The sequence below is a fragment of the Panthera leo genome, chromosome A3 (assembly GCF_018350215.1).
Source record: "Panthera leo isolate Ple1 chromosome A3, P.leo_Ple1_pat1.1, whole genome shotgun sequence".
In the NCBI taxonomy this organism is placed as follows: domain Eukaryota; kingdom Metazoa; phylum Chordata; class Mammalia; order Carnivora; family Felidae; genus Panthera; species Panthera leo.
In genome coordinates this window covers 18638226-18664160 of record NC_056681.1, presented here as the reverse complement: position 1 = coordinate 18664160, position 25935 = coordinate 18638226, and the positions used below count along the sequence as shown (strand labels likewise).

The 25935-nt window shown below is 42.2% G+C and overlaps 1 protein-coding gene across 7 annotated transcripts in view; it reads right to left on the bottom strand.

The window, feature by feature from the left end:
* CHD6 (chromodomain helicase DNA binding protein 6) overlaps window positions 1–25935 on the bottom strand; it is a 205853-nt gene that overhangs the window by 107776 nt on the left and 72142 nt on the right. For all 7 annotated transcript variants that reach the window (XM_042930946.1, XM_042930951.1, XM_042930952.1 and 4 more), the window contains exons 4-5: window positions 10909–11056; window positions 8930–9079 (exon numbers count right to left, since the gene is read on the bottom strand). In XM_042930946.1, coding sequence (XP_042786880.1) covers window positions 8930–9079; window positions 10909–11056 — 298 coding nt within the window. The remainder of the gene's footprint in view (window positions 1–8929; window positions 9080–10908; window positions 11057–25935) is intronic.

The window sequence follows — 25935 nt, the reverse complement described above, 5'->3', positions numbered from 1 at the left end:
CTCTTTCCATTCTTTTTTCTATGTGGCAGTTCAGAAATTTTCTATTGATTTGTCTTCAAAGTCACCAATCTTATCTTCTGTTGTATCTAACCTGCTTTAATTTTTATTGCAGGTTATTTTAATTTTTTAGTTTTTAGATTTTAAAAAGTTTTTAGATTTATACACACACACAAATATATATATTTTTAATGTTTATTTTTGAGAGACTGAGAGACAGTGTGAGCGGGGGAGGGGCAGAGAGGGAGACACAGACTATGAAGCAGGCTCCAGGCTCGGAGCTGTCAGCATAGAGCCCAACATGGGGCTCAAACTCATGAACTGCAAGATCATAACCTGAGCCAAAGTTAGACGCTTAACCACCTGAGCCACCAGGCGCCCCTCTAATCTGCCTTTAAAGTCATCCACTGTATTCTAAGTTTTTTAAATTGGAATTTTCAGTCCAGACTGTTGAACCGATTCTCTTTACAGATTCATTTCTTCACTGGAATTCTTCACTTTAAAATTTTTTTGGCTCATTTTCTTTTATTTTCTTTCACATGTTAATCAGTTATTTTAAAATTCTTTTCTGTTAAGTCCACTACCTGGATCATCTAGGGTCTGCTTCTATTATATATTACTTCTACTTTTTAGTCACATTTTTTCCAGCTTTTTCAAATGTGCAATAGTTTTTTACTTATGGTAGATACTGTGAATAAAGGAACCTTAGCAGCTCCTAACAATATTTTCCACAACTATTTCCTATTTTCTCTGAGAGAGGGGGTGGTCCCTGGGTCCAATGAGACACTGAATTGGGTCAGGCCTGGGTTACTGTTAAGATTTATCTCTTGCTTAGCAGGGGTACCTGGGTGGCTCAGTTGGTTGAGCGTCTAACTTCAGCTTGGGTCATGATCTTACAGCTCATGAGTTTGAGCTCTGCATTGGGCTCTGTGCTGACGGCTCGGAGCCTGGAGCCTGCTTCGGATTCCGTGTCTCCCTCTCTCTCTGCCCCCAACCCACTCGCATTCTGTCTCTGTCTCTCTCAAAAATAAATAAACATTAAAAAAATTTTTTTTAAAGATTCATCTCTTGTTTTACCCTGTTTCTCAAGCATGAATGTCCAGGGCCACTGACTGAATGTGGCAGGTCTTTCTATTCCTGAGCCCTGGAGTCTCCAATCCCAAGTAAGTTAAAAATCTCTCACTCTCTTTTTTAAAATTTATTTATTTATTTTGAGAGACAGAGAAAGAGAGAGAGAGAGAGAGCAAGTGCGAGCGAGGGAGGGGGAGAGAGAGAGAGAGAGAGAGAGAGAGAGAGAGATATAAAGAGAATCCCAGGCAGGCTCCGCACTGTCAGCACAGAGCCTGACTCAGGGCTCAATCTCATGAATCTCAGGTGAGATCACGACCTGAGCTGAGATCAAGAGTCGAACACTTAACAGACTGAGCCACCCAGGTGCCCCTCTTAAAAACCTCTCTTCAGGGAGAGTTAGTTTTTCTACACTAAGTCCATCCCTTTAGTGAGATTTTCCCTATAGGTACCATGATACTGTGAGATTTCAATCTGCCTTCTGAATGAGCCACTAACTTCTTGGGCTACCCCAGAACTCCTCAATGTCCTGGGGAGAGCCCTTTGCTTTGGGGATCTTCTAGTTTCCAATCATTTCACCAGCAGGGGCAGATGGTGATGGTTTCTCTTCAACCCAGAGAAGTCTGTTTGAGCCAAGCCTGATCCTCAACCTGCACCTAGAACTGAGGAATGTTTCCAGAGAAGAAATAGTTCGCAACTGCCGGCTCATCTAGTAATAAATAGCTCATCACTGTCTGGAATTTTAGTTAATCTAATTCTTGTTGCTTTCACAGATATCTGATGTCTTTAAAGACACATTCTCTTTTTTTTTCCCTTTGCAATGAGTGTTGCCCTGCCACGACCTACTGTCTCTTCCCTGGAAGAAGGAATCCTCCCACATCAACTCTCATTCCAGGAACTCCCTAGGGCCTACTTTTTACTCTTTTCAATTCATACTCATTTTTCTGGTGATCTTGTCCAGTCTTGAGGTTTTAAATAAGGGCTACATCATGACACCAGCCAAGTTTATGTATCCAGCTCAGAACCCCCCTCGATTCATAGACTCATATATCTAATTGTTACCTGCCATCTCCACTTGAATATCTCAGAGGTATTTCACACTTAAAATGTCTAAAATGTAAACTCCTGCTATCCTAGCCAACTTCCCTTCCCTACCCATTCCATCTACAGTTTTCTCCCAACTGAGTGAATTCTATCCTTCTTGGTGTTCAAACCAAAAATCTTGGTGTAATTCTTGATTCCTCCTATCTCTCCACACACTGTGTCTGATTAGCCAAGAAATCGTGTTGGCTATATCTTCAAAATATGTACAGAATCCAGCAATTTCTCACCACCTCCAATGCTTCTACCCTGGTCTAAATCACCTTCATTTCTCACCCAGGTTATTCCCAACTGCCTTCTACCTAGTTTCCCTGCTTCCACTCCTGCCCAACTAGTCTATTCACAATACAACATTCAGAACTGCCATTATTATGTCTTTTGCCTAACCTGCTTACAAGGCTTCTCTTTTAGAATAAAATCAAACATCTTTTAAAGGCCTACAACAAACCCTGCTGGAGCTCACCAAACGTCCCATCTCCTATCACCTTTCAGGTCTCCCTGCGTGTTCCTCACACACACTAGTGGCCCATTTCTACCTCAGAGACTCTGCACAGGCTATTCCCTCCGCCTAAAATGCCTCCCTCTCAAGATTCCCTCACTCCTTTACTGCCTTCAATTCTTTGCTCAAATGTTACCTTGGTGAGGCCAAAACAGACCACCCTAATTAAAACTGCAACCCTCACTCCTCAATTCCACATCACTCCTCTCCTGATTTTTTTTCTCACAGCAATTACCACCATTGATATACTACGCAATTTTATTACTTTTTAGGTTTGTTCCCAGCCTCTACCTAGGTATTTCCACCCTTTGGAAACTAACTCGGAGCTTGGCTGTTTGGCCTCCTCTCCCACAGGTTCAGAATCCAGCAAATGTGAAGAGGAGATCAGCTGCATGGATTTCGTAGGTCCCCTCTCCATTTATTGCATGCTCCCTCTGTGAGAGCAGGGAGTTTTGCCTCTTTTGATCCTTGATGTTATCTCCAGCACAAAACAGTCCTTGGCAGGTAGTAGGTCCTCAAGAAATATTTTTGAATAAATAATGTTAAGAGATTTTGCAATATAAATGGTAATATCAGCATAAAGCAAGTGCTGAGAACCTGCTGAAATCCCACAATTCAAAACAGGGCACTTCGGCAAATTAGGAGAGCCTCTGAAAGTGCAGCGACATCTGAGTTAGATCTCTGTTAACCAGCACTAAACTTTCATAATTTCTGACTACCTTTCCTACCCACTCCCAAGTCTGTAGAACCCAGACTAACCAGGGAGCATTCATACATGTACACATGTACTGACAGGAACAATTATGTCTTCCTCACTATTAGAATGCTTCAAACATTCTTATTCTTATCTACCATTAAGAATAGAAAAAAGATGGGTTTTAGTGGGAGGATTTTGATAATGTTATTTGGAGTTTTTACTAGGACCAGCCAAATCCAAGGAAACGTTAACACACGGACAAGAAAGGACAGTACTTTACTCTGAGTATTAAAAGGATGAAGGGCTTCAAGGGAACCTGGGTGGCTCAGTTGGTTGTGTGACTGACCCTTGATTTCAGCTCAGGTCATGATCTTGCAGTTTGTGGGATCAAGCCCCACGTTGGGCTCCTCACTGGGCATGGAGTGTGCTTGGGATTCCTTCTCTCTCTGTCTCTCTGCCCCTCTCCTGCTTGCACATGTGCTCTCTAAATAAATAAATAAACTTTAAGAAAAAAATAAATAAAAGGATGGAGGGCTTCAAACATTCTTCACCATAGAAAATTTTCAAGTAAAAATTAAGGAACGTGAAATAAAATTTCAACTTACCTTTTTTTTTTTTTTTAAGGTATTTTTTTTTTTTAACGTTTTATTTATTTTTGAGACAGGGAGAGACAGAGCATGAACAGGGGAGGGTCAGAGAGAGGGAGATACAGAATCTGAAACAGGCTCCAGGCTCTGAGCTGTCAGCACAGAGCCTGACGCGGGGCTCGAACTCACGGACTGCGAGATCATGACCTGAGCCAAAGTCGGCCGCTTAACTGACTGAGCCACCCAGGCACCCCTCAACTTATCTTTTATAGGAAGAGCAATGAATACTGGAATTAAAAAAAAAAAAAATCAGTGAGGGGTGCCTGGGTGACTCAGTCAGGTAAGCATTTGACTTTGGCTCAGGTCATGATCTTGTGTTTGGTGAGTTCAAGCCCCACATCAGGCTCTGTGCTCACAGCTCAGAGCCTGGAGCCTGCTTTGGATTCTGTGTCTTCCTCTCTCTCTGCCCCTCCCTGGCTCACACCCCTCCCTGTCTCTCTCTCTCTCAAAAGTGAATGAACATTAAAAAAAAAAAAAGGGGGGGGGGCACCTGGGTGGCTCAGTCGGTTAAGCGTCTGACTTCAGCTCAGGTCACGATCTTGCGGTCCGTGAGTTCGAACCCTGCATTGGGCTCTGGGCTAATGGCTCAGAGCCTGGAGCCTGCTTCCGATTCTGTGTCTCCCTCTCTCTCTGCCCCTCCCCCGTTCATGCCCTGTCTCTCTCTGTCTCAAAAATAAATAAACGTTAAAAAAAAAAAATTAAAAAAAAAAAAAAAAAAAAAAAGGAAAGAGGAGTGCCTGGGTGGCTCACCTGGTTAAGCATCCAATTCTTACTTTTGGCTCAGGTTATTATCTCACAACTCTGTGGGTTCGAGCCCCCACATCGGGCTCTGTGCTGGCAGCACAGGGCCTGCTTGGGCTCCTCTCTCTCCCTCTGTAGCTGCCCTTCCCCCACTTGTGCTGTCTCTCTCAAAATAAATAGATGAACTTAAAAAAAATAAAGAAAAAGAAGAAAGAAAAGAATAATTCCTTTAAAAAAAAACTGATTATCATCAAAACACTGAGAACAGGCTTTACTCTATCCCAATAAAAGGAAAAGGGAATAGCATTTCCAAAATACACATCAAAGCAGGACGGAAACTAGGAAATCAGGACTTTTCTAAACAGAGATTGTGCATAAGCACGATCATGTGTGTATCAACACTCCGTGTATACAGATACACACAGATATAAACTAAATCTGCTTGCCAAACACACTTCCATAACAACCATCTGTTCTCAGCTACTTGGAATTTTCTCAAATTATCCTTCAAAGAAGGCCATTTTAATTCATTCTCTTTCATGTCAGAGACTCAGATAACTAAAAATTTTTTTCTTAGGGAAAATTTCAAAAATTGTCAACCCTAGTCACCCCCAACCTCAACCAACCACCTGATTTAGTTCTATTTAGCTAGGCACAAGGGAGAGGTTCTAGCAAGAAGCAAATCACTTTTCAAATCACCAAGTATGTGAGGGTACAAAAGTAGCATCAAACGAGATGCCCAGTCTCAGGGGCTTACATTCGTGTAGGGAAAGCAACACAAAACATTTTTACTAGAAACGCTGCAGGTTAAATTCTAATTGGTGTGACAGTAACCTTAAGTCCAGCAAGAGTGCAAAAAGCAAGAACAGCTTGGATTTCACAGAATAGGTAAGGTTTTAGTAGGGCCCTAAGGAATGGTGGGTCGTAAGAGGACAACAAGCAGGAAGGAAAGCTGAAATGAACTGGAAGGATGAAAGAATGAGTCCAGAGGAAACAGGATGCATATACGGAATACTAAGTAAACAGTAGAGCAAAAGCATTAGAATGAGGTAGGGAAATAAACGGGAGTAAACAGGTAGTGTGTGGTCACATTTAAAACAAAAATCAGGCAGGAATTTTGATTTAATATCGGAGTTGAGAAACAACCACCTTAGACCATAGAGCAGGGGCACTCTCCCCCAGCTCAGGGAAGGAAACAGGGGGCTTCTGGGGGAGAAAACAACTGGGCTCAGCCCATCAGGCACGGCAAAAGGTTAGACAAAGCGGAGGGCGCTGGCCTCAGAGACACAGAGTGAGGCACAGGAGGGCACCGGGAGCTGAAGCCTCATTCAGATTAAAGCCCTTTGTTCTAAAAGGCAAAATCACACAAACTGCACAAACTGTAGGAGGCAGAAACTGAGACAGCCTTGTAAAAATCTACACAACAACTGCGAAAGTCTGTCTCTGTTCCAGACACCAACATCCGTTTGACAAAGAATAAGAAAGCAAAGACTTTGCTCACTGTGACGTGAGGATGGAAAGTTATTTCCTGCCCCCGAATCCCGTATCCCAGTCAGGGGACTGTCCCTCTGGCTCCAGAGCAGGGCCGTGCTAGCATGCCAGTCCTGGCCTACCACGAATCACGTGTAAAGATGTTTCCAGCAACTCCCCACTAGACAGCCAGTGCTGAGGCTGCAGTCTGGGACTGGGCCAGGGGCCACAGAACAAGGCAGAGCATGTTGAGAAGGCACTGCCCGAGAAATGCAGCGAGGGAGCAGCAGGGCCTTTCTGCTGGGGACTCCACACGGTTCTCGGCCCCAAGCTACAGCCAGCAAGCAGGCAGACAGCCATCCAAAGGGCCTCGGGAGAAGGACACAAGTAAAAGCCTCATCTTCTTCAACTGATTTTCTGTGCCACTGGGTACTGAGGATTGTCTGGAATCCTAGATGAGATTCATGGCTTTCAAGGTTTGCCATCAGCCTGGGAAATCTTTGTTCAAACCTCACCAGGAAGCCCGAAACGTAAACCAGAGGCAAATGCGGTGTAGTCAGGCAGCAGCTAGGGCTCAGCGGAGGCCGGCCTCTGAAACCCACCCAATCCCCCTACAGGCCGTCTATCTACCCTGCATGCTAGGCCAGGCCTGGGACACAGAGGCCAGATCCACGTGCTTGCCAAAGCCACATATCAGGCCTCTTTCTGCTTAAATTTCACAACAATTTTTGAGGCCTAATTAATGAAAATTCAGATTCTATCGTATGTTAGCTCTCTCTCTCATGTACCTTGAAGAGGATAAAAAGAGCCTTGTTAAGATACATAAAATTTCCTGAATTATTTCTGTCAGATCAGCTAAAGCCGCCCTTCAGGTACCACAAAAGAAGTCATAACAACAACTGAAATATGGTTAATGACGGGCTGAATGGCTACTAGGAGAAAATAAATTCCCTTCTAATGTTTTAACTACCAAACCAACCATAAATCTCCAAGGAGGGAAAACCCATCATAAAGCAATATAATCCTATCACCTCATGGCACTCTTGCCAGGACTACTCTTAACTGTTTGCTTGAAAAGCACTACACTGATAGTACATCAAATTATTATTCCTATAAGTGCTATGTTCATTGGTTGGATAACTCTTGGCAAAGGGACCTGAAATCAACTCTTACATGCTAGTCACTGGTTGACTACCACTAGGGTGTCCCATGACCCAGATCGTTCTGTGCCTGCTTCTTGGTTGTTAAACCAGGGACAACGACCCCTCCTCCTAGCTACTGTCCGTGCAAACACAAGGTGAAAGGATATGTGAAATTATGTGAAAATGCTTTAAGCTGGAGGCAAGGTGGTTTAGACAGATAAAGTATTACCGGCTTTGCTAAGCCACCCTAGTGCCCGGGAGGAAGGACAGGTATTTGTGCTCTGTTGCACATGCAGAGCATGAATTCTGCCAAGTCAGCGACAGGGACTCCACAACAACAGCCAGCCTGTGTCCCAGAATGTGCTGCTGGCAATGATGCCCTTCCTATATGCACAGCCTGTTTCTTCTTTTGCTTCTAATGTCTTCTCTGTAAGCTCCCTGGCACAGACCTCCTCCTTTTCAATATTTACCTCTCTTCCTTCTAGCATCTGGATATCAGGTCCCTCTTCTTGAAACCGCTGCCAATGGAAATCCCTAAAATACAAATAGGGCCGTCCTGCTTCTCTGCTGGAACCCTCAATGTCCCCTCCCCCCTACCATTTGCTCTGCAGTATTAAGGTCAAATACTTTAGCTAATCCCTAGGGCCTGCATAATGTGACTCTTCCTACCACTCAATGCTCATCTCCCACCACTCCTCAGACCAGATCCCAACATCCAGCCTAGCTGGTCTATCACAACACCACCCGCAACACCATCCAGGCTGTGGGCTTTAGTTCATGTTAGAAATGCCTTTCCTAAAATCCTGACCTCCCCCTTTCCGGTCCACTCCCCCATGTAGCCACTGTATCCAGCACATTCTTCTAAGGCCGCACTTTATCACAGTGTTCATATAGCCATAAGCCCTTTCTTCTTGGAGCCAGGGACCATGCCTTGATACTCATCCTTGTATCCCAAGACCTGGCCTTGTATGGACTCTTAATACACATTTATTGAATCCAAGTTCCAACTGTAATTACTAGTGCGTGTGATTTCATCCCATGAATGGCTGTTTAGTATGTTATCAGACTTTCACATTCTAATGGGAAAGACAAAGAAATAAATGCAATCAGAACACAATGATCAGCTGTGGCAAGTGCTATGAAAGAGACAAGGAGTGAAACTGAGAATCATGGGGCTCAGAGGCAGAGATCTACTCTAAATACAAGAACCAGGAAAGACCTCTCTGGGGAGAAACCATTTTAGCTTAAAAGATGATGAACCAAGTCATGTAATGCATGTGAAGAAGAGATTTCAGGGCAAGAAGGTGGGAAAGAACTGTTAACCCAAGGCTAGGGAATGGGGAGAAAGTCATTTATATGCTGAAGGAATTTGCTGAGACAGAGAGAACCCTGCTGGGCACCATAACAGGAGCGAACTTCATTCTAAATGGATTAGGAAGCCAACTGAAGGTTATCAGCACCAGTTACAATAACCTAACCTAGCTTCAGCAAAGAGCCACAGAATAACTATCAAGTGGGCCAAAATGATGGATCAAGCCAAGGTCAGCACCCCAGCCACAGGCCGTACCTCCGCCTGCCATGCCAGTGTAGAAGCCGAGAGGGCGGACGTCCGGCCGGCTCCAAGAACGGCGATTGTCTCCCCGTCATCGTCCACCACCTTGAAATCCAGGTCCTCGTTATATTTTCTGCGCTTCACCTGCCGTCCTGAGCGTCGTTTCTGCAGGGCAAACACACCCATCGGAGAGATGCTCTGTGAGTCAAAGGCAAAAAGCTTGGACAAGAAAGAATACCCTCATCTACACTCACTGACATGCACAAGAGACCTGTCCTACCTTACAAAAGCAATCTTCCTTAAACACAACTCTTTTAAGAATTAAATTCACTCAAAATGAAATCTGGCTGAGGGAGGGGATCCAAATTGCCAAGATCCCCTGAGAAGAAGGTATAGTCTCAGAATCCAGTGAGATGTGTCTTGTTCATGAATGATAGTGACTTTCCTTTTCCTTTCTGGAGTCAGTTTCTATTCCAGTAAAACGGGGATGAGAGGTAAACTCCATCATCTTTCAGGTCCCTTCCAGCATAGCTGGAAGCTCTGATTTTAGGGCGATAAGATAATTGTTTCGGTTGTGGTCAAATTCACTGTACTTACAATATATTCTTTAAAAACTAAATTAATACCAGTTTTATTAGGACTTACTTTGAGAATCTCCTTGAAATGCAAGGAGACATATTAAGTGTGACAAAACAAGATTCATGAGTCACCATCTGAGGACTCATCTATAATTAAGTAACTCCTGACCTTTTAGAGAGACAACATTCTACAACAAAGCAGCCCAGTGGCTTTCCTCAAACAGAAAAACACATGGTTCATCTCATGGACACATCATATCCAAGCAGCAGAAACACTTCTGGGAACCACTCACCAGCTAGCTCACTCTTCAGTACTTCAATCTTAAAAAACAAAACCAAAGCCAAACACCACCTGCCTTATTTTTTAAAACATACCTCCTGGGCCTCTCTCTGTTCTCCCACCATTTCTTCATTATGTTACCTCTATGACGTTTAGTTTTACATGAGGGATTCCACATGAAAACCTGTCTCCCAATCCCATGTACATACAGATCACCACCCTGGAAACACTTAAACCCCTGCCAACTCCCATCAACCCAACATGCCTGCTGCTCTGCCCATGAGGACACCTGACAGCCACTAGCCCGAGTTCAGAGACAGTGATGGGGGGGGGGGGGGGGGGGGTTCTGCTCTGATACCCCAGACACTACTACTTATTATCACTGTGACATTAGAAGCTGATACCTTCCTACAGTGAAGACCATCTAGGAATCTACGAGGATCCAAGGATACTTGAATGTGCAGTAGTCGGATGATTTTACATGGTCCCCTTGCAGCAGGCATAACCCAGGTAAACTGTCATGGATATCAGAGGAAACAGCACTTTCCAATATTAGAACTCCTATCCAAGACAGGTTGCCTCAACTGAGGGAGAAAATTCCTACCAATGTCATGGGCATGCTTAGTAATGGCTTTAAAAATCTCATTCAGGTGGGCAACTCCTTGTTTCCATGTTTGGCCAAACTTCCTTTACTATTTTGGCAAAATGAATACACACAGCCCTGACTTTTCCAGCATCTGGGATTATGAGAATGTCCTTATGCAGACCGGCCCAGCCCTCTGAATCTTAAAAGCATTAGCTGCATTGCAAGTCAGGCCCCTGACACCTTACTCAGAGTGCCCCACAATTCAATTTTCCATATTCATTCTTTCTACAGCCTAATAACATGCTACTTCCCAAGAAGAAAGCAAACACCACTAAAAAAACCTGGGAGATCATTAGTATAAGGATCAGGATGCTAGGGGGAAAAAGCCTGTGGTCTTGGTGCTCACCCACCAAAACAGTGAAAGCCCAGCCCGGATCTATGCGCAAGGGGTGCAAGGCTGGAGATGGAGAGAGAAACGCAACAGGACGCGCGTCAGCAAGATCTGTGCGGCAGCCGTAACCGCCAGCAGGGTTCCCGGTCACAGCTGTACCTGGCTGTCTGCAGACTCAGTGGACTCCTCAGGACTCCGCAGGGATGGGTTCGGCAGGCCCTGATCCAGCTCTAAACTCTCCACTGTGGTTTCACTTTTCCTCTTTCCTTTCTTCTTTCTCTCCACTGGGGTTGGTCCTTGCTCCTTGCTACAAGGAGAAATTCAGAATTAAAACTCTTGGGCAGTTTTTAAAACTAAGAGTTCCCACGTGATCAAAGTAATGGTATCACATAAGGATATGGTATCGCAAGGAATTCTTGTCCTAGGGGTAGGCTTTAATGAAGAATCTACAAGAGTTTCTTCCCAGAACTATACACAGAAATATGGGAAGAAATACCTACATGGCTTGATGCAGAGTTCACTTTTTTACACCCCTATCATGATTCCTGTGGCTATGATTAATGTGGTAAGAAATAAAATAATATGAACATCTTCAAAACCTCACTTTCAGTTTATATAAATGTCTTCTCTAGTAAGCTTAATCGCTAGATATTGAGATACTGAGAATCAACAATTTCAATTGCCCTTTAGGTTACATGGGAAGAGACGTGTCCTTAATCTGTCACCATCCTCTACTGAAAATGGTCTATATAAGACTTGGAGGAAGTACTAGGAAGTCAAAATTGAAAACGATACTGTCCCTGTCCTTGAGGAGGTTACGAATATGAAAATCCTACAGGCCGCCCAGAGCAATAGCTCAAGGCAGTAGCTAAAAACCTCCTGAGAGAGGTGAAGATGGGCAAGATCCATCCATCCTGCAAGGTCCTGCTAAGATGGCAGCACCTCTAAAAAGCTTTTTCTGATCATCTTAGCTGATAAAATCTCTTTTCTATACTCCCAAACCACCTCAGCTATGTTTTGCTTAAGGTACTCAAACTCTGATCTTTCACCAAAGTTAGTTATTAACTATGATATCAGCCTCGGAACCACACAGTGCTTGAATCCTCTGTAGTTTCCATAAACATCTGCTGAGTAGATGAATATTTTATACTTCTCTGATCTCTCCTACCAGACTCCAAATTCCTAGAGGACAATATGTACTTGATTCAAGTTTGTATTCTTAGTCTTATGCCTTATACATAGTAAGTATCCAATAAATACTTATTGAAAAGATAGATGGATGCATCAATGGATGGATTAAGTCATTGGGGAGATTTGGGAGAATGCAACTGAGCAGAGATGTGCATGGAACGGTAATAATAATAGTAGCAGTACTAATAATTAGAGCTACTAGCTACATAGCAGTGATTACATGCAGGCACGACTCTCTAAGTATTTTACATGGATTATCTCCTTTAGTCTTCATATCAATCTTATAAGGCAGATAGTATTACTATCCTCATTTCATCAAGCAGCAGAGTGAGGTTCAGTTAGATTTCCAGAGTAAGATGGCTACTAAATAGTGAAGAAAGGATTTGAACCCAGGCATGCTCTTAACTACCCTGGCATTGTTAGGGAACTGAAGAGTGTTAAGGGCACATTTAGTAAAAGACAGTCTGTATGGCTGGATGACAGGGCAAGTGAACAGAAGCACTAAATAATGGAGCTGCAAAGCAACTAGGTATGTATACCAGTCAGAGAGTTTTGACTTCATTCTGTGTGACAAGTGCCGTGATGGCAAGCCAAGGCAAGAGGGAATGAAGCCCTAGGCTAAATACAACCAATGAAAACTCAAAGGTGAAAATCATTTGAAGGATCCAGCAGAAATACAACCATTAAGTCTGAGGAAGGGACAGAATGTGGAAGATGAGGAAAGAGTCAAAATTATTGGCATTTTTTTGGGGCGCCTGGGTGGCTCAGTCGGTTGAGCGTCTGACTTCAGCTCAGGTCACGATCTCACGGTCCGTGAGTTCGAGCCCCGCGTCGGGCTCTGGGCTGATGGCTCAGAGCCTGCAGCCTGCTTTCGATTCTGTGTCTCCCTCTCTCTCTGCCCCTCCCCTGTTCATGCTCTGTCTCTCTCTGTCTCAAAAATAAATAAAACGTAAAAAAGAAAAAAAAAATTATTGGCATTTTCTATCAGTTGGGTTATTGGAAGGTGTGGGGGAAGAGAGCTTGCCTTGTTTAGAGATGGGAGACCCAGCATGATGAACTGTTGCCAGGAAGGCCAACCAGTGCTGACTGCTGAATCAGCCTGCCTCTCTCTTGAACACCCTTCACTCCTCATGGACTCCCAATCAAGTCAGCACAAACAGCCCACCCTCGTTTCTCCAGGCTGAAGACTGGCTTGCCTACTGATCAGGAAAGTTCTTTATGAAAATTATTTTGGTCCAAACTGAGGAAATGAAATTCTAGGGGTCCTGCCATTTTTAACAGACTTGTGCTCTCAAACACAGAGGGAAAAAGCAAATGTTCTACTTATCAGTGCAGGACAGGAGACACAGGTGAAACAGTTTAAAAACGTTCTAAGTTTTCGAAGGAATATTTACCTCATGTCATATACTCCTAAGAAAACTGTATAGCAATTTATATTCTATAAAGCACTTACGTGTTCTGTGTCTCATTTAACTGTTACGACCACAAGGCCATGAGGGAGTATCAAGGGCAGATAGATGAATCTCATGTTCCAGATGAAAAAACAGGTTTAAAAGCAGCAAAGGTCCCAAAGTCAGCAGCCGAGTAGCAGCAGAGGCCTGCACTCAGCTCATCTGACTCACAGCCTATTGTTTTTAACACCATATGTTTTCTGTCTTTTTTTAAAGCCCCGGTCTCCCTTTTAATGAACGCAAAAACTTCAAATCTCCTTTAATGTTATTTGAATCTCAAAATAATGACCAAAAGAATTAACAACAAAATATTCCAATGACCCAAATACACAGAAAAAAAATCCACAAATCCATAGTCGTTGACAGTTTTTTTAAATGGATCCCTTAACAAAATAAGCCTTGTGCTATTTAAAAAAAAAAGGGGGGGGGTGCCTGGGTGGCTCAGTCATTTAAGCATCCAACTTTGCCTCAGGTCATGGCCTCATGGTTCATGAGTTTGAGCCCCATTTCCGCCTCTGTGCTGACAGCTCAGAGTCTGGAGCCTGCTTTGGATTCTGTGCCTCCCTCGCTTTCTGCCCCTCCCCCACTTGCGCTCTGTTGCTCTCAAAAATAAACATTAAAGGGGCGCCTGGGTGGCTCAGTTGGTTAAGCGTCTGACTTCGGGTCAGGTCATGATCTCGCAGTCCATGAGTTCAAGCCCTGCGTCGGGCTCTGTGCTGACAGCTCAGAGCCTGGAGCCTGTTTCAGATTCTGTGTCTCCCTCTCTCTCTGACCCTCCCCTATTCACCCTCTGTCTCTCTCTGTCTCAAAATAAATGTTAAAAAAAAATTTTTAAAAAAATATTAAAAAAAAGAAGTTTTCTCCTTAATTTTTTGGACACAGATTTAAACATAACTGATTAATATACTAAGAGTCATCATAATAATCACATGAGCAGGGCACCATTTAATCTCCTAGAAAATCTGAAATCCTTTCTCCCCACATTTGAAATCAATTTTATCTACTAAATATAACTTCATTATATTAGAAAACTATGTCTATATGTTTAATCTTACAAACACACACACTCAAAACTACTCAGCTGCATTCAAACACAAACTCATACTCAAACTAAACCAAGCTCAAGCCATAATTAAGGAAGAGAACCTCCTCAAAATATGAATCTTTACTATAAGACTTGTATATATTTTACATCTGCCTTCCATTTTTCAGAATCACATTAAATAACAAAAGTAAGGAGGAGTCACAGTGAGGCACTTTCAAAGTCAAGCCTAGTAGGCACTACTAGGCACTAGTAGATTTTCCTAGCCAGAAACTGGGTGTAGTATGGAGTAGAGGGAACATCTTCTCAAATATATGTCCAATGACTGGTGAACCCTGCTTGCTTATTTGTGGATAAATAAGAAGATACTCTACCAAAGTGATTTTCTGTAGGTTACCTTTGGCAACACAATCAATTTCGAGTTCCAAAACTTCTTCTTGGAGCTCTTCTGATAAAGACAAGTATCAGGGAGAAAAGATTCTTTGTAAGCTTATAAATGGGATTTTCAAATAGGACACAAGAAAATATCACCTGAATTCATCCTCTAGGAAGACTACATGAAATGTGTTTTTTCCCTCTTTGGAATAACTTTTGAAAACTTTATGCTTGAGATTTTTATCAAATGAAGACATTTAACCTCTAAATGGCTCTATCTATAGATGGATTTGGTCCATGAAAGCTTGTTTGCTCCCTGAAGTTCCAGGTTCTTCAAAAACAGTGGTCAAATAATATGTAAAAAAACTATGTATGATATATATACCCTTTGATCTAGCAATTCCATTTCTAGGAATACACTCCAAAGACACACCTCCAACATATGAAAAAAATATATGCATGACGTTACTCACTGCAGCAAGTGCAAATTAATAAAAATAACGTACATGATGAAATGTGACTGAATAAAGTAGGACAGTTACAATGGAGTACTATGTAGCTCTAAAAACCATTAAGACTCCAACTGATCAGAATATGGAATCATTTCTAAGCTACACTGTTAAGTGAAAAAGGAAAGTGCTAAAGAGTATAAATGCTACATTTGGGGGAAGAAAAAAGAGTAAGAAAACATGAATATATCTATGTATTTTTAAAGTTTATTTATTTTGAGAGAGAGAGAAAGCACAAATCAGAGAGGGGCAGAGACAGACGTGTGAAGAGAGAGAATCCCAAGCTGGCTCCATGCCGTCAACACAGAGCCTGATGTGCGGCTCAAACTCACGAACCATGAGATCACGACCTGAGCCAAAATCAGATGCCCAACTGACTAAGCCACCCAGGTGCCCCTATCTATTTATATTTTTAAAAGAAACATAGGAAAGATGAACCAAAAAACAATGATCATCCATAAGAGATGGTTAGATGGGATACGGGAAGTGAATGATATTTCTCAGAGAATCAATCTTTTTATAAAAATTTGACTTTTGGAAGCATGTTAAATTCTACATATTAAAAAATAAAAAAATTAAAGATGAAAACAAGCTGAAACAAATGAATCCAAGTATTTCAAACAAATAACATAACCACATTGAAGGGAGGGGGAAAATCTCATTAATTATGAACACAATAGAGCTGACCCTTAAATAATACAGGTGTTAGGAGCACCAATCCTGTTCAGTCAGAAAGGTTTGTGTAACATTTCACTCCTCAAAAACTTAACTACTAGTAGCCTACTGTTGACCAGAGAAGCCTTACTGACAACATAAACTGTGAATTAACACATATTTTGTATGTTATATGTATTATATACTACATTCTTACAATAAAGTAAGCTAGAGAAAATGTTACTAATAAAATGTTAAGGAAAATACATTTACAATACTGCACTGTATTTATTAGAAAAAAGTCTGTATACAAGTGAACCCATGCAGTTCAAACCTGTGTTGTTCAAGGGTCAACTGTATTTGACTATGTACTCTTAGCTTTTGGAACAGTGAAAAAATCCTGAACTTTTTGGTAGGCATAAGGGTGAAGCAATTTTGAAACCATTTTAGATGTGATACAGGATTAAGCAAATGAGTAAATGTGTTGATGTGATTAGCCAGGGAAGTTCTCACGGAGGAAGAGGGAAGATGTAAATATGCTGTAAAACAAGGAAGATAATACGGCATGAATCTAAACTGGAGACATCAGTGTGAACTCAGGTTTCCTAAAGTAAGTATACATATATGAACACATGTACATAAATGTGCATACATGTATTATGAATATATGTGTATGTGCATATAGGTGTGCATACATATGTGCATGTACAGAGAGGTCTATGTACACACGTGTATGTATTTTTTGCCTTGACAGCTCAAAGAGCTGAAAAGTGAAGATGCCCCATTAGCAATGTGCACACCTAGCACTCGGATCTTGGTTTCTAATACCAAAGTTCCTTAGAGAAACAGCTGATTCCAAAGCTAAGGTAGAGAAGATAAAAGATGAGCCTGAAACATCTTGCTATGTCAGAAAGTAGGGTATACTCAAAAAAAATGAAGGCAGCATGGCAAAAAGACACAGGAGTCAGCTTAAAGAGTTCTTGTTGGTTAAAACTGGGACCATCTGAACACCAAAGTAACTAAGGACAGTAATGAATTATAAGTCACTGAAAACAACAGGAATACATACCAGTAATGGATAGACAGATAATGAATAAATGAGGGAGAAGAGGGAGTCCTTGCTTACTACAGAACCCAAATGATGAATGCAGAGGAAGTGTGGGGTTGGAAAATCATTTTATAATCACTGCAGGGAAGATGAGTACAGTCCAGAATCATCTAGGGAGAACAATGTGAAGATGAGCAGGATTTTTGCATGATCTTAAAGCGTCTCCCCACATATTGCTTATTAGTTCCAAGCGAACAAAAGCAGCAATTAGACAATGATTATGTAAGAAAATGGCCTTACTCTTAGGAAAGACACACTGGAGTATTTAGGGATCAAAAGGCAACGACATATGCACTTTATTCTCAAAAGCTTCACGAAAAAACATATATATAAATATATTTATTTTGAAATATACCTATTCCATGGCTGAAGTGGATACTGTTTGATCAGCAACTTTTTGCTGATAACCAATATGGACCCTCCTGACTATAAGAGTGGGTGGAAGGTCAGGCTGGCTATGGTATCCTATTCCTTCTACCACAGTGATTGGTCCAAAGATGGACATATGACCCAGCCAAGCCAACTTGGGAGTCCTTCAATAAAGAAGTAATAATTTCTGGCAGGAGTGCTTTGGAAAATGAATCTTTTACCTTCTAGGTCATAAGGTTGTTAAGCTGTGGGCCCATAGTTTCAGGCAGCCACAATTCAACCACGAGAAGAAAACCAGTTGCCAAGGATGAAGAGAGGTGCAGGGGAGGACTGGAGACAAAGAACATTGGTGGAATCCTCAATTATACCTCCCGGTTCTGATTCCTTAAGCTCGTGAACCCCTTTGTTATTTTTTTTTTTAACTTAAGTTAATCCAAGTTGGGTTTATGTCACTTGTAACCAAGGGAGTTCTGAATAATATGAAGGCCTAATACTCTCACTACTTAATGGCATTGGAGGCTGAATCAAAGCAATTTTATTTTTATAATCCTCTTTTCTAGCTTTCAGAGTTAGAACAAACTAAAACTTGCAAGGACAGAAAAGAAAAATGGCAGATAAGATTTTTGAGGCTCAAAGCACTTATTTTTAATAACAAAAATCATATTTGATTTTACAATAAAACTTATATCCACTTTAGAGCCGGCCTCGCCCCGAAGTTCTCATGCTATCTTTTAAACGGCTTCATCAGCCAAGAAGATTTATACATCTTCACTTTCTAGTAGTTTGTATTAGGAAAATAGGTAATTTAGGGACCTTCCAAATAGGAAATTACATTATAATAACTACTTATAGAAAATTCCACTAAAGCCCTACACAGACAAGCCTTTCTCAAACTTTCCTCCCAGCCTCATCTTCGATCCCCAACCTCCAGGTTTCTTCACTAGAATTGAGAGTTAGAAACAGAGCGCTGGATCCGAGGATGAGGAGAAAGATCTGGGTATATGTCACAACATTGTCCTACTGTGAGCCATAGATTACTCTGCCCCCATAGATTCCAGGTATTAAAATTTTTATCTATCAAACCCCATTATTTCAAAATGACTCATCATCCCATTTTTAAATTAAATCTTATAAAATATCCATCAAAGTCAGCAGGAAAAATCAGTTACTGCCACAGTGAGTTGCCATAATTCCCAAATTCAGGACTGAAAACAGCACGTGATGCTAGTTACTGCCTTCACAGACATGCACATGGCTGGGGAGTACAGCCCAGGAACCACCTCCGCTCCAGGAACAACCCTTCAGAGAAGCTTCCAGCCCAGGCCTTGCCACAGGCCCTGATCCTCTTCCCAGAAGTACAATCTGAAAACATGGACATTATGCCCAAAGAGCCCATCTGCACACTTACTTCAACTTTTATTTAATGCCCATGTTAGTTCAGTCTACACACAGAGAACCAAGTTGGGCACAGACTGTGAAGATACTGGTTAAACAAAAAATAAATACACAGAACTAATTGTTCCAATACAGATGTGGTCAGCTGTAGACAAAATGAGAAGAAAATCTACCCTGTCCTCAGTCCCTTTAACTGCATCATTAGCACCATCAAAACAATCATCCTAGTTTGTGATGTTATCCTAGTAAAAACTGAAAAAAAAAAGAAAAAGTTATATACTTATAAGATGAAAAGGCAGAGTTTTAAAAAGTAATCTTGGGGCACCCGTTAAGCATCCGACTTCAGCTCAGGTCATGATCTCGCAGTTTGTGAGTTCGAGCGCCGTGTTGGGCTCTGTACTGACAGCTCAGAGCCTGGAGCCTGTTTCAGAGTCAGTGTCTCCCTCTCTCTCTGCTCCTCCCCCGCTCATGCTCTCTCTTTCTCTCAAAAATGAAAATAAACATTAAAAAAAAGTTTTAAGTAACCTTATTAAAAGTTGTAAAAGCAAATGAAAATAAAACTTCAAAAAATGTAGAAGGGTTTCAAATGACAAGCCATCCCTACTTGCACCAAATCCCACGTTCCAGAGTGAACTGCCTTCGAATGATACCACCCTAACTCCCATATGTTCATGCCTCTAGTTCTTTATCAACAGCAAGCAATACCTGGTGACATCCTGATATGAAAGCTGATTAATTTAGATCTAACATACCTCCCCTACTCTTTCCTCTGCTCTTTTTGTTGAATTCTTTTAGTTTAGGCAAGATGTTTTAAATTTTCACTAATTGTTTCTTGTTTTCTGACTGCTCCTGTTTCCTAACTCATCCTTGTTTTGCAGACAAAATATCATCTTGAATCTGAGGATGCTAACTTAAAATCTTCACAAGTGTTTTTTTCCTGGACTTCTTTCTTATGAGGACAATTGTTCTGCTCATCATTCCTTTTTCCTCTTCTTTGTTGCTCAGTTTTCCTCTGCGGTCTCACAATCTTTGGTGGATTGTTCCTATTTCAAATGAACGAGGCTGATAATACAGGTGGCTGGTGAGATCATGTCTCATCCCTGAATGAGGGGCCTGGCGTAGAACTCTTGTCCCTTTTAGGGCCTGACAGCCCCTCTTGTCCCCTTTTAGGGTATGGACAGGGAAAGAGCAGTAGCTCCTGAGTCTCCCTTCTCATCTGTGGGAGTCTCCACTTGGGAGTCCCAGACTATCCCCAGGGCAAAGGCTTAGTATCTTTAGAGTAACTACCTGACTTCAGCCTGGAGCTGATGCCATACGACCACTCATTCTATAGGCAGTCCCTTCATCATCACATCCATTTCTGGCCTGCCTCCCGTCCCTTCTCCAAAGCTGCCAGGTCCCTTGTGAGGAAGAAGGATTTCTACCTCTGCTACAAACAGCTCCTGCAAGGACTCTGAGTTGGGACTCCCCCACAGCATTTATCCACCAGTATGATACCCAAAAATTCACATCTCTCATCTTTAAGGATTTATTTCCTTCTGTCCTTCCTGTTGTTTTGTTGTTATTATTTGGTTAGGAAATGAAAATAAAAGTATGCCTGGTGGCCATCTTAAACCTAGAAGCCCAACCCCCTCTATGAATTCTCCCAGGAGCCAACACACTTCCTCTTCCCGTAAGCAGCCTGAGATGATCTCTGAAAATTGTTTGCTATTCACTTGACCCAAAAAACCCTACAAAATCATGCAAATCAAGAGATTAAAATCTTTGTGTTCACTTTAAGAATGCGCGTGAAACTGCCCAGGCCATCCAGGGTATGCACATCTGAAAAAAGCCACAAGTATCTGAAGGATGTCACTTTACAGAAACAACGCATGCCATTCTGGCGCTACGATGGCGGAGGTGGTGGGTGTGCGCAGGCCCCAACAGTGGGGCTGGACACAGGGCTGGTGGCCCAAAAACTGCTTTATTTTTACTGCACATGCTTAAAAATGCAGAGAGTAATGCGGACATAAGGGTTTAGATGCAGATTCTCCGGCCATTGAGCGCATCCAGGAACGAAGCCTCCAAGATGTGGTACAGAATTTACAGAGCTCATGGCTGGATTAGCCTATACATGTGCTCTCCTTGCCACACTGAGATGATTCTCACTGAAAAAGAGAGCAGATTCCTCCTGAACCAGAAGAGGAGGTTGCAAAGAATAAAAAGATATCCCAGAAGAAAGTGAAGAAACAAAAACTTATGGCCTGGGAATAAATTCAGCATAAAATAAGTGCAAATAAAAGTAAATGCAGAAAAAAAAAAAAAAAAGAAACGGAAGCCCCCCAAAGAACATTTATTTAAATGTCTTTTGGTCTTTTTTCTTTAAATCTTTTCTCACTATTAATTCCTTTAATACCTGGCTCAATACTCACCATGTCCAAGGGACTCCCTGGACCACAACTGAAACACTCTTAATCCGCCAAATCCTTTCAGCTATTCTGTATACAGTTATACTACATTCTTTCATTTGTTTCTTTTTACCTGTTTTTTGAACACTCGCAAGACTCTAACTCGTGATAGCACTTCAGTGATAGAGCTCAAAGATGATGTGTCTGTGACACCTTCCTTCCTCCATTATCCCACTCCCACCAAAAGTACTCACAAATAAAGCAAGGCACACAGGAGGCACTAAAAATACACTGAATAAATAAATAAGCAGGTATTCATCAAGCGTTATTATTGAGTAACTGTTTTCTTTCGGATCAGGTCAAAGTCCACTACGTACCCAACCCTAATTTACAAAGCCCCGGGGATTAGAGTAAGCGCTCCAGGTGCTCTCAGAAGAATGGGAATGGAGACCTGGTCCAAAGCCTCAGAGGTGGGTCTCTGCCATTCTCATTCACATATCCTCCCTACATCACAAAAAACCTAGCCGGTTCCAACCACAGGTCTCTACTCAGAACTCATACTTGTCTTCACATTTGTCTTCTTTCTTCTAATAATTGATCAGAATATAAAAGCAATTCCCTCAACAGAAATAATGCTGTTAATACACATTCCTAAGCCTAATAAGCCCAGCTTCAATAAAGATCTTCACTCTTAACAAAGACAGGTGATTTGACCTTCAAATGGAGAGGGAGAGCTGAGCTGACTGAATTTTACTGCCCTTTCTGCATCACAGCGTCAGCTGACTCACAGCTCACATGGTTATATAATCAGAAGATCTGGGCTTAACTTTCTAGAAGCAACGGTCAAAGAAGAAAATCAGAAAAGGCAAAACCTTTCTTCCAGGGTGTTACTAAACTTACTGGATTTGGGAGAAAAACATTCTGCTCTGTTGGCTCTTGACAAGCCAAAACAAATGAGGGTAAAATCTGCGGCCCGAAACCTGGGGTTTGTTTTGGGGGAAAAAAACAAAAAACAAAACAACTCCTACCAACAAGCAATTCTCAGACACCAGCAGGGTGTCGGAGAATTCAACTCAATTCTGACATTGTCTACCTGGAACGGCACCAGATTCCACAGGTCCAGAGTTCGGCACCACAACACTGCACCCACCTATCCTCCCACTTCAGACACCAGTCACAAGCCCAGGTTTCCTGCTCTCCTGACCAACCACTATATACTGGAGGGTGCAATGACCCCCTCCTCGGGTTCGATGGCTTTGCTAGAGAGGCTCACAGAACTCAGGGAAACACTTCCGTTTACCAGTCTATTAAAGGATACGACAAAAGATACAGAGGAATAGCCAGAGGAGGAGATACACAGGGCCAAGTCTGGGAGGATTCTGAGCACAGGAGCTGAGGAGCTGAGGTGCGGAGCTGAGGTGTGCCAGGCATGTGGATGTGTTCACTCACCTGAAAGTTCCCCACACCCCCTACTATTGGGATTTTTTTGACGGAGGCTTCCTCACATAGGCATAATCAATTATTAACCCCACCTCCAGCCCCTCTCCCCTCTCTGGATAATGAGGGGTGGGACTGAAAACTCCAAGCTTCTACTCCTGCTTGGTCTTTCTGGTGATCAGCCCCCACCCAGGAGCCCACGCAGAGTCATCTCACTAGAACAAAAGATGCTCCTAGTGTTCCTATCACTTAGGAATTTACAAGGGTATGGGTGCCCTGTGTCAGGAACAGGATCAGAGACAAGTATCAGAACAAGGGATGCTACGAGTGTTCTTACCACTTGGAAGATTACAACAGTTTCAGGAGCCCTGTGTCAGAGTTGCATCAAAGACAAAATACTAGGATATGAGAGAAGACAGGTATTCTTATCACTCAGGAAAGTACAAGGGTCTCAGGAGCTCTGTGCCAGCAACCAGGGCAGAAACCGATACATGTATTTCTTATTACTTCGTAGGGCTAATCACACTATCCATCTCTTTTCCTCTTTTTGGTTTTCCATTCCTAACAGATGTTAAATTAAAAAAAATGTAAATATGCTCCAGGGCGCCTGGGTGGCTCAGTCGGTTAAGCGTCCAACTTTGGCTCAGGTCATGATCTCGCAGTTCATGAATTCGAGCCCTGCGATGGGCTCCATGCTGACAATGCTTGGGATTCTATCTCCTTCTCGCTCTGCCCCTCCCCCACTCGTGCGCACACATGCGCGCGCACGCTCTCTCTCTCCCAAAATAAACAAATAAACTTTTAAAAAATGAAAATATGCTCCATTTTCCCAGGAATCTCTCAACTGTGTCTCAAAGGATGTTCTAAGAACCAAGCACACTCTAATTATCTGGCAGGCTTTTCGATTACAGATTCCTGGGTCCACCTCAGACCTAATAAATCAACCTCTCTGGGGATGTAGTCCGGGAATCTACTTTTCTAACAAGCTGTCCAGGTGATTCCTTTGGCACAGCAAAGGCTGAGCATCAGAGATCCAAGTAGATGTTCCTCCACTTAGACCAGCTTGCTGATTAGTTTCTTGACTTTCAAGAGAGAATATAAACCATCCTGACATGTGTAGAAATTCCAAAACTTACGCTCTGCCTTCAACCAACAAAATGAATACCAACACTCAAGAAGACTCTAGCTTACAACAGCAACCTCCAGCTCAATCAAAATGCCTAGCTTCTGATTTAAGAGAGTGGAGCCTAAAGGGCTATCGACCTACTATTCAGGCACTCCTCCCTAGACACGAAGTAAGAACACAAGACAGCTTCACACACACTGGAATGGGTCGTCTTTCCTGCTCACTGAGCCGTGCTTTAATGCCATGAAGCTTTTACTAAAGGCTATTTCAAGAAAGAGAAATATGAAATTCAAAGGCACACAGAAGCACTGGAGCCCAAAACTGTTGTTGAGGACAGTATCCATTACATCATGTAATGTTTCTCAGTGAGAAATTTCTTTGGCCTCCCTAAGGAACTGCCATGGTGCTTTTCTAATATCAAAGTATTTTCCCAAAGCACTATCAACATATGATGCCCCAGGATCTGACCTGACACTTGCCTACCTTTCTGATCCCTTTGCTGCAGCTATACAGGCCCTGTGTGTCTACCTATGTATAGGTCTGTGTATATGTCTGTATGTACACACACATGTGTACCTTTGTCTGTGTGTCTTCTTATGCCAGTGGTCCCTTCCTCTTTGGGAAAAGGGGTTGTAACTAAAAAACAGTAAAAGTAAATAATCTATACTAAGTGGAATTTAAATTTCAGAGTCAGGGAAACAACAGCCTAACTTGGCTTCCTGGAAGAGCTTTCTTGCTTAAGTTTTATACAATAAAGAAGTGAATTGTGCTCACTCTCCAATATAATTTGAAGGGAAAGGAAGAGATGGTCGTTCAAAAAAAAAAAAAAAAAAAAAAAAAAAGCTTCTTGCCTCTCTTACTTGGGCATGTCAGACTTTTATCCCCTATTCAGTAAATGAATATTCATCACTATTGATGTCATCCTTGAAAACGAAAATCTGTTAGACGATCACTTGTTTAAAACAGGAAACATGTCCAGTTATCTACTTGCTGGTTCAAGTGCGAGAGAAACTGCACAGGGAAAAGCTGGAGCCACTTTAGTCTTTAGAGGATTAGAGGGCATTGTGCAGTGCGCAAAATGAAATTCTACAGAAGGGCCGTGTCCTACAAATAAAAAACCAATTTCTCTGACACTGGAATCTCCCCACTGCTTTCCATTCCCGACATCCCCTTGTGAGGCATAAATAGGTGCAGAGCTGAAGGAGAAAAAAGTGGGAGCCCAGAGTCAAATCCTAACAGTGCTGCTCATTAGCTCTGTGCCTTAGACAAGTTTCTTTTAAATGTTCATTTCTTGGGGTGCCTGGGTGGCTCAGTTGGTTGAGCATCCAGCTCTTGATTTCAGCTCAGGTCATGATCCCAAGATTGCAGGATCAAGCCCTGAATCGGGCTCTGAGCTAAGTGTGGAGCCTGCTTGAGGTTCTCTCCCCTTCTCTCTCTGCCCCTCTCCCTGCTTGTGCTGTCTAAGAAAATAAAATAAAAAAAAAGAGGCACGTGGGTAGCTTAGTCGGTCAAGCGTCCAACTTCAGCTCAGGTAATGATCTCACAGGTTTGTGGGATTGAGCCCCACATGGGGCTCTGTGCTGACAGCTCTGGGCCTGGAGCCTGCTTCCGGTTCTGTGTCTCCCTCTCTCTCTGCCCCTCCCCTGCTCATGCTCTGTCTCTGTCTCTCAGAAATGGCTAAGTGTTAAAAAAATTTTTTTTAATAAAAATAAATTAAAAAATAAAATGTTCACTTCTTTAGTTAAAATTGAGACACCACCTACAATTATTTAACAATGAGAGTTATATCTTATATGGTCTTATTTACAGGAAGAGCTCTATTTGTTCTAGGAAAACAAATTAAATACATAAATAGAATATATATGTGTTATATGTAGTTTATAAATATGCAAAGTATATGTTACATATATAATATATAAATATATAAACTCAATGTGTCCAACAACCTGATAAACCTCTAGTGACTGACTCCTGAGAGCATAAAAGACGCAAAGTATAGTGGCCCTGACCCTAGGCATTTAACTGATGCTGATGACACAAGTCATACACACAGGACGATGACAGTTTCTAATCGAGAGGCACCTTCCAAGAGGGAAATGTACAAGACTGGGGAGCAGAGGTCCGAGTTTATGACACACCCTT